This window comes from Empidonax traillii, unplaced genomic scaffold (genome assembly GCF_003031625.1).
Source record: "Empidonax traillii isolate 1590-97213 ecotype Southwest subspecies unplaced genomic scaffold, ASM303162v1 scaffold347:size1123457, whole genome shotgun sequence".
NCBI classification, from domain to species: domain Eukaryota; kingdom Metazoa; phylum Chordata; class Aves; order Passeriformes; family Tyrannidae; genus Empidonax; species Empidonax traillii.
In genome coordinates this window covers 80,627-89,597 of record NW_020955540.1, presented here as the reverse complement: position 1 = coordinate 89,597, position 8,971 = coordinate 80,627, and the positions used below count along the sequence as shown (strand labels likewise).

Below are 8,971 nucleotides of genomic sequence, written 5' to 3'. Positions count from 1 at the left end.
AGGGCCAAGTTATTAAAATAGTGCATAAAAGGCCAGCAAGTGAGTTTTCAAAGCAGTGAGGTAGGGTAACAGCAAGGTGGTGCTGTGCTCAAGGACAAAAATACTTTTTTAAGACGTGTGATAACTGTATCCTCAGAGCTTTCCTTTCCCAAATCTCAAGAACAAATATATTCCAGAATGTAATGTTACACCGAATCAACATAATGGTGTGTAATATAAAACTTAAGAGATATTGTCTACTTGTAGGGTTGCTAGAGTGGCTTTGACATACACAGTAACAAAGGGAGTTAATCATAGGAAAGTGTTTCTTTTCTCTGGGAATGGGCAGTAAAGTAAGCAGTTGTGTATAGTCTGTATATAACACAAAAGGACCTCCTGCCAGGAGCCGCTAGCTCGGGTAGGAGCTGCAGTGTTGGGCCTACAACAGGAACAGGAGCGAGGCAAGCTACTGTAGGAAACCAGTGGCCAACAAAACAAGCACTCCAGGGGACAGAAAAGCAAACAAATGAAATCCGAAATAGAGATCCCCAGCACAGACGGGTACCCAAGGGCCGGTGCGGGGCCGGGCTCGGCTCTTGCCCGGAGCTCTGGCGCAGTTGTGCGGGGCTCGGCCCGGCCCCGGCGGAAGGGGCGGCGCTGCGGGCTCGGCTGCGGGCCCTGCGTGCGGGACTGGGGCCAGCCCAGCACTTACGTACGGGGGTCCGGGGTCCCGCTGCTCCTCCCGGGGTGTGCGCGGCCAGGGGAGCTCCGGGAGCCGGGGGGCCGGCCCGGCGCACTCGGGACCGCCGGCACTGACCCTGCCGGGCGCTGGAGGAGCCTGTGCGGAACACGGAGAGGGTGAGCGGGGTCCCGTGGGGAGCCATTCGAAGTGACGGGGACACTGCTTTGCTGTCCTGTGGCATCTTCAGCAGGCCTGCGTCAGACCTCTCGCACATGTAAACGCTGCTGGTGGTGCGCTGGAGATTGCAGCTGAGCTTCACAGCACAGGCTAACCCAGCAGAAGACAAGGTGACCTGAGATCTCGTGCTGAGACAGCAGTGGTGCTGTGGTGCTCTTCAGAGTCCTCTCGCATATTCTCTAAAGTGCATCAGGTGTGCTCTCTTCCATAGGGGAATACAGGCCTATTAGCTTTTTTCCAAGTTTCAAAAACGTTGTGAAACTAGAGCCATCAGAATATGGTGGGGATTTCAACATCCCCATTCTCTTATCATTGCTCGTACTGAAGACAGAACAGCCATATACCTATTTCAAAGAAATTAAAAACAGCATTGGGTCTTTAAACATTAGGCCTTGGAGCTGGTTAGGTCAAAGTATATTAGTCTTACTTTGTGTAATTTACTGCTTTGTGTACTTACTGCTGTAAGTAAAACTTGCCAGTCTGATAAATGGCTTCTCTCATCAGAGAAAATCAAACCTTCTTAGGTCGTTTTCTGTTAATGTATGGTCTTCCTATCAGGGCAAAGAAGCATTTTTTCATGAAAATGGATGCACACAACATCTGCTTGTGGCTGAAATTTATCTGTATACTTTACCAAGATCTACAAATAAATAATTTCATTAAAATTATTTTGTTCACTAGCAGAAAAGCAAGCTAAATATACGAGATGAGTAATTCTAATTAACTCTGTCTACTTGTGAAGAATAGTGACATCTGATAGCAATGGGCTCTGGAAAGCAAATTCTATAGTGTATAAACTGGTGTATTTTGTGCTTGAATTTGCTCCAAAGATTGTAGATCCACTGCCTGATGGATATGAATTATCGTTTTGTGGAAGTCATGTCAGATTTGATATAAACTTTGGCCTGGCTATCTGTATCATAGCAGCTTGGAGTTTTCAGCAGTGCATTGCCAGATGTGTATTAAATCAGGAAAGGCATTGGTTTATTTGTGTAGCAAACCTGAAGGCCCTTCTGTTCATGTTTAAACCTTCTGTGAAGTGTTTGGTGTCCCCTATAATAGCACCTAGGCATCCCCCATTCCCTCTTTGTCCTGTGTTGTTTCTGTGTTAAGATAGTTTTTTAAAATAAATAGATACTAAGAGGAGAATAACAAAATTTTGTGTTTTGTTTTTTAAGGGAGGTAGTAGTTCAACCTTTTGTTTGTAAAAGGCCTTCTTGTAGTACTTTTTGTATCTCGGACCATCTAAATCGACTTCTAAACACGAAGAGTGCAAACCAAGATCCTAAATAGAATAATGCAAACCTTAGTTGTTTAACTTCCTGTTTGTTACACATTGCATCTCTTTAGGTGAGAAAAAGGAGAGGCAATTTAAATATAAGGCTTGTCTTCTGTGTTTGTCCACAGGTAAATACAAATAGGATATGAACTGGGAAATAGAGTTCCTAGCCTAGCTTATCAGAAGGTAGGGATTTTCCTCCTCTGAAAAGCTCCTTCAAATGCAGAACTCTGTACCTTGGCCTTGAGAAGGAGATTTCTTGATTATGGAGCTTCACAGCACTCCTAATGTCTGCTATTGCCTTGTGTTCTTTGGGGGGATAAAATCTCCACGGAAATTGTACAAGTGTACAGAGATCAGACATTCACATTTCTGGTTTTGAGTCACTATAATACTTTCTGTGTCTGAGAGATCTTCCAAGGTTAGGGCAGTTGTTTGGATGACAGGTGTCATGAATATCATGAAGGACAAACACCCATGTTAGATCTCCAAAATATGTGGGGGTTTGTGACAGCTCACAATAAGAAATATTCTGCTTTTCCAAGGTCTTATCTAAATATGTCCAAGTCATAGTAACATCATTTTGAAAAAAAACAATGCCTCTCAAGGATAAATAGGGATTAAAATGAGAAACAAAATGCCCATTTTAGTTTATATAAGAATGCTTTTGCCTTTTGGGGTTGTTTTTGGCTTTATACTAATAAAAATGCAACTTAGAGTAGAGAGCCTATCAACATCTTAGTTGTAACTTCAGGAAAACAAAGTTACAGTGAGTATGGGAGGTTGATATAGCATAGATAGAATCCAGTTCTCATACAGAACAACAATCGAGTTAAATATAGTGCCAGAGGTGGGCATTTCCTTTTAAATGTGTATTTTCTAACATGTACTTTACCCTCTTGCAGGAACAGAAATAGGCAGTAGGAAGAGCACAGCTGATCACAGAGCACAGGATGGGTATCTATTTTCTCCTGTTAACTGTGGGGCTTTGCTGGGGGCAGTACAACCCCCACACCCTCTCTAAGAGGACATCTATTGTGCATCTCTTTGAATGGCGCTGGGAGGACATTGCCCTGGAGTGTGAGCGCTATTTAGCTCCTAATGGATTTGGAGGAGTTCAGGTATGTCTGTTCCTGTCAGTAGGTAGTAAAATTGCTACATGGGTGATAATTTGTTTTTCAGAGAAAATGTTCAATTCGCCAAAGATACGGAGAAAGAAAAATAGAAATTGGTAATGGAAGTAGTAAATGCTGACAAAATATATTCTTCAGCTATCACTGAGAAAGCATGACTTTATTTCATTGTTCCAAAGTGCACATTATGCATTCTGTGCTATTACATTTAGATGAATTAGAATTGTATATTGTTGGCTGAATCTTTTTTTTTTACTGCTGTGAAGAGTAACCCATGTTTATCTGCTTGATATTATTTAAATCGAGGGAAGCTCTTAAGAGCTAGATAAACATAAAATAGCACTATGACTGACAAAATTGCTCTCAGAATAATAAAGTGCTGAAGGTTTAAGTAATTAAGTATAAAAAACTGCTAATTGTGTTCACCCAGACTGGCATGTCTCTCTCTGTTAAGCGAAGTGTCACAGTAAGCCATTAAGAGACCCTTCTTTGGAGGAACCTGGTGTGAACAGGCAGAATTGAACTGAACAGGGGTTCTGGTGGGGGTGTGCCTGTGTGAGTCTGGTCTGTCTGAACAACAGACACATTTCCTGTAGAACCAGTACTGTCGGATGGGTGGAGTAACGTGGCTGGAGGGCAGACACCTATTAAGCTATTTCAGTTTGCTCATCAGATTGCTCAGGAAAAATTGGTGAGAAGCCTGCCCTGTCTCTTGTAGCCCAGAAGTTTGCAAGTTGGCCTGAGTAAGAACTCTCCCATAATTTTCAAATAATAACAGCTTTTCTTTGCAACCTTCTTTCCAGGCACACAGACCTGATTGATTTTTAAACTGATTTCTCAGACTATGGTATATGCCTATATGTCTTTTTAAGCCATTCTTTGATAGTGTCCCAGAAAGAAAGGTTTTTCAGATGATGACTTGCTGAGATGGCCACGAAGCTGTGGCAGCTAAGTAGGCTGCAGCCTAGAGATCTTTCTGAGAAATGGTGGGATCAGGTGGTTATGCCCAGAGACTTGGAGATAGCAGCAAAAGCTTGTTGCCTAATAAGTATCCTGAACAGAATATGTGAAATTTTAGAAGAGGTATAACCCACCTGGAAACTTACAAGAATTAGGTCAAGAATACTTTTATCCAAACCATTACAATAATGGGAAGTTGGATCAGTTTTAAGGGCAGGATGTTACATCAGTTTTAATGCAGTCAATTCCTTCCTGATCCTATATCTGCTGACCTAATTCTTTGATTTCAGATTTATTTTTTTTATCTTTGAGGCCTGCAATAACAAAGATAATTAGGACACTATGTCCATGGACCTAATTTTTATAGGATGTTTCTACCTGCTGAAAGGCAGGCCTGTCTTTTATTTCCAGTGTAAGCAGGGGATACTGAGTATCTATATGGCTTATGTTCTTTCTCTAATAGAGGGCAAACAACCACTATCAGTAACCTGTTACCAAGTACCATTGTTTTATTCACAGATTTCACCTCCAAATGAAAATATTATTGTTACTGACCCCAAGCAGCCATGGTGGGAAAGATACCAGCCTGTCAGCTACAAGCTGTGCTCACGATCTGGAAACGAAACTGAATTTAGAGACATGGTGACCAGGTGCAACAATGTTGGAGTAAGTGCTTTGGAAACCTTCTGGTGTTAACAATGCAAGGATATAGACAAGCAGTAATTTAGAAGGGAAGACATGGTAGCACTGGAGTGAAGATGGTGGGTTTTTTTGTAGAATAATTTGGTTTGGAAGGGACCTTAAAAGGTCATCTAGTCGAGTAAGTCCCAATAAGCAGGGACATCGTCAACTAGATCAAGTTCCTCAGAGCCCTATTCAATCTGACCTTGAATGTTTCCAGTGATGGGGCATCTACCACCTCTTTGGGCAACCTGTGCCATTGTTTCACCACCATCATTGTGAAAAAACTTCCTATATTTAGTCTAAGCTTGGCCTTGTTGAACCTCATGTGAGTCCCCGTGGCCCCACTTCTAAAGTTTGTCCAGGTCCCTCTGAATGGCCTTTCATCCCTCAGGTGTGTCAACTGTATCACTCAACTTGGTGTCATCTGCAGGCTTGCTGAGGGTGCACTTGATCCCTTCATCTGTGTCATTGATGAAGGCACTAAATAACACTGGTTCCAATATGGATTCTTGAGGGACACCACATGTCCAATTTCCATCATGAATCTGAGCCATTGGCCACTACCCTCTGGATGTAACCATCCAACCAATTCCTCATCCACTGAACAGCCACCCATCAAATGGAGAGAAGGATGTTGTGGGAGATGGTCTCAATGGCCTTACAGAAATACAGATTAATGACATCTGTAACCATTCCTTTGTCCACTGATGCGGTCACTCTATCACAGAAGGCCACTAGATTACTCAGGCAGGACTTGGGTGAAGCTGTGCTCCTTGTCTTAAATCACCTTCTTGTCCTTCATGTGCTTTAGCGCAGTTTCTAGGAGGATCCAGGCTGGATGGGGCTCTGAGCACTCTGATCTAGTGGAAGGTGTACCTGCAGGTGGCCACGGGGTTGGAACTAGGTGATCTTTAGGATCCCTTCCAACCCAAATCATTCTATGATTTTGTGATCTGTTCCATGATCTTCCCAGACACAGAGGTGACACTGACAGGTCAGTAGTTTCCAGGATCCTCCCTTCTACCATTTTGAAAAATGTTATTTGCATGTCTGTCGAGCTGCATGCTGTATCCCCATTGCTGTATGCTAATAAAAGAAAAATAATTTGAATAAGGTGTTATGTGAAGCAATCAGGCATATATGGGGGGATAAGGCAGAAGGTGTGGGAGAGAGAACATTAATTAGTGGTGCTGTGGGAAGTAGCTTTCTCAAATTGTTATGTGAATATTATTCTCTAGGTATATATTTATGTGGATGCAGTAATCAACCATATGTGTGGAGCTAATGCTGGTGCTGGCGACCATGCCACTTGTGGAAGCTATTTTAATGCAAAGACTGAAGATTTTCCAGCTGTGCCGTATTCTGGCTGGGACTTTAATGATGGTAAATGTAAATCTAGAAGTGGAGACATTGAGAATTACCATGATATATCTCAGGTAAACCTAGAACTATGGTTTTGGTGTACATCTGTTCCTGTGCTGTGGTTTCTTTGCTCTTGTCTACAGTTAGACATTTTTTAAAACAAAATGGCTCATGGAAAACCATCCAAATTAATAATAGATGTTAGTGTTGCTATCAGGAACACCACTTCTTAAAGGGATTGCTCTATTAGAGACAATGGCTTTGTTTCAGATTTAGGCAAATGTGCTTAGGTATTCTATAAAGACAATTTAAAGCTCATAAAATCTATTTAGTGACTATCTTGTGTGGGAGTTTTGTGTCAAAAAAGAGTAGGAATTATTGTTTGCCTTTCATTTTAATTTGGAAGTTTTCTTTGGCCTCAATTTCAGAAAAGAGAGATTAGGATTTTTTAAAGGAAAATAGTAATGCCAAAATCTTGAAAATTGACCTTCTGTTCAGATATTTCCTAGGATTTTATCTATTCCTCTGTGTTAGATTATGAGGTTAGGACTTTATAACTACCACAGAATAAAAAATTATCTTCTAAAGATAAATACCTACCTTTCTTGAATAGTGTCTTATGCCTTTCAAATGCCTTTGATGTTTCCTGAATCTAAGTTAAGGGGAAAGGGGTTTTGGAGAAATGGCAGTTCTGAAGGAGCATCTTTATAGCCAGTTTTTTAGTACAGTTTGCAAGATAGACTAATGCACCTTGCTCTTTCCAGGAAGATGTGCATAGCCATGGAAACCCATAATGAGAGTTCTGAGAAAAAGCATCTCAGTATATTCAGTGTCTGTTTAAAGTATTCTTTTGATGAAAATCAATGCCCATCATTTTGAATTTGCAGGAAACAAGAGTTTAGTTTTAGAAGGCTAAAGTAACTTGAGATTTTGAAATGATTTAGAAATATGATTTCTAGAAATCTTCTGTATATCAGAGAAGAAATGAGTGCACTGAGTAAAAAACAATTTATCATACTTTTGCCTTACACTTGCATTTAAAAAGCCGATTATAAATTTAGTAGCTTATCTTTTATAAACCTTCAGCATATGCAAATGCATAAGTTGGGTAAATGCAGATTTCTTAATGCTCCTTCTGTGTAGATGACTGTCCAAGGCAAAGATATGCTTGGTATACAAAGGCTAGCGAATGCTGTATTTGACACTGTAACGTAGGCAAGGAAATTCAAAATGTATACAGAACATGACATTTGGTTTATTAGGTGAAAAATGCTTAATTTCAGAATTTTTGCCCAGGTCCGGGACTGCCGCTTGGTCAGCCTTCTGGATCTGGCGCTGGGGAGGGACTCCGTGCGCTCCAAGGTGGCTGAGTACATGAACGGTCTCATTGACGCTGGCGTGGCAGGATTCCGGATCGACGCTGCCAAGCACATGTGGCCTGGGGATGTGAAGGCGGTTTTAGACAAGCTGAAAGATCTAAATACTAAATGGTTTCCTGAAGGAACTAAACCTTTCATTTACCAGGAGGTAATCTTTATTTTTTTTTTTTACATTTTACTGAACAAATGCATTTTTTGTAGGCACAGTATGGACACACATGGAAAGCAATGCTTTGCTTGACTGAGCCCAAGCACCTTTCAGACACAAGATCTGTAGAAATCACCATCAAGATTTAACAAGCATAATTTGCAAATATCTAATCTGCCCATAAATGGTAATTAGTGTGCAGAATGCCCCAGATGTTTTGGATCTTCTGGCATTTTCACCTGGAAATTTCACTTGAGATGAAATTTACTGCATTGAAACTAGTGTAAAAAATCCACTGGTCTAAAGAAGAAATTTCACTTCCTGAATTTTAAATTCTAGATAATAAATTGCAACAGAAGACATAAATGGTGTCTACAGTCTGAAACTTTGTTTTCCAATGCCGTAACTAGTATTGCTCCATATTCTGAATTTGGGCTTTACATTTTGAATAACAAATCTGAACAGGACCTAAGAAGCAGGTAGTTGCTGGTTTCAGTCAACAGAAGCTAAAGTTGCTATACTCATTTTATTAAAACAGTATCTGGCCTGCAAGCACTAGGGCCAGTAATGAAACAGTGTTTAGCTACACAGTGAAATGAGGCTGCCCAACTGTTGGAAGCAGAGGTATTGGTGACTAAAGTTGGTATGGCCCAAGCAGTAATTATGCATTAGTGATCAGGAGATATAGGAGATATAGGATGGAGATGGAAAACAAGTTCACAGCTAGGTTGAGGTAAAAGGGGAAAATGGCTTTAAATACAATTTTGCAGGAAAGCCAAAAAATATAATTAGCTCAAGTATTACCTCTTGCTTAAACCGATGCCTAAGGCAATGTCTTTTACTTGCTTGGTTTTTAAGTAGAAAGCTCTGTCTTTTCTTTACCAGGTAATTGACTTGGGTGGAGAGCCGATCAAAGGCAGCGAATACTTTGGAAATGGCCGAGTGACAGAGTTCAAATACGGTGCAAAGCTGGGGACAGTGATCCGCAAGTGGAACGGAGAAAAGATGGCCTACCTAAAGTAAGGATGGAAATGCTGCTGTTTACCTGGGCTGCGCTGGATACAGCAGTTGACAGGGTAGCTTCAGCTCTTTGTGTTTTTGGCCAGGAACTGGGGAGAAGGCTGGGGC

The 8,971-nt window shown here is 41.2% G+C and overlaps 1 protein-coding gene and 1 long non-coding RNA gene across 2 annotated transcripts in view; both read left to right on the top strand.

The window, feature by feature from the left end:
* The first annotated feature begins 711 nt into the window (after positions 1 to 711).
* The window catches only part of LOC114061677, a 15,212-nt gene continuing 6,952 nt past the window's right edge, over positions 712 to 8,971 (top strand). The window contains exons 1-2 of the long non-coding RNA XR_003572181.1: positions 712 to 1,008; positions 2,306 to 2,363. This is a non-coding gene — a long non-coding RNA (uncharacterized LOC114061677). The remainder of the gene's footprint in view (positions 1,009 to 2,305; positions 2,364 to 8,971) is intronic.
* Positions 3,099 to 8,971, top strand: part of LOC114061676 (pancreatic alpha-amylase-like) — a 10,716-nt gene continuing 4,843 nt past the window's right edge. The window contains exons 1-3 of the mRNA XM_027892374.1: positions 3,099 to 3,298; positions 4,790 to 4,936; positions 6,193 to 6,390. Of these exons, the coding sequence (XP_027748175.1) occupies positions 3,131 to 3,298; positions 4,790 to 4,936; positions 6,193 to 6,390 (513 nt within the window). The 5' untranslated portion in view covers positions 3,099 to 3,130. The remainder of the gene's footprint in view (positions 3,299 to 4,789; positions 4,937 to 6,192; positions 6,391 to 8,971) is intronic.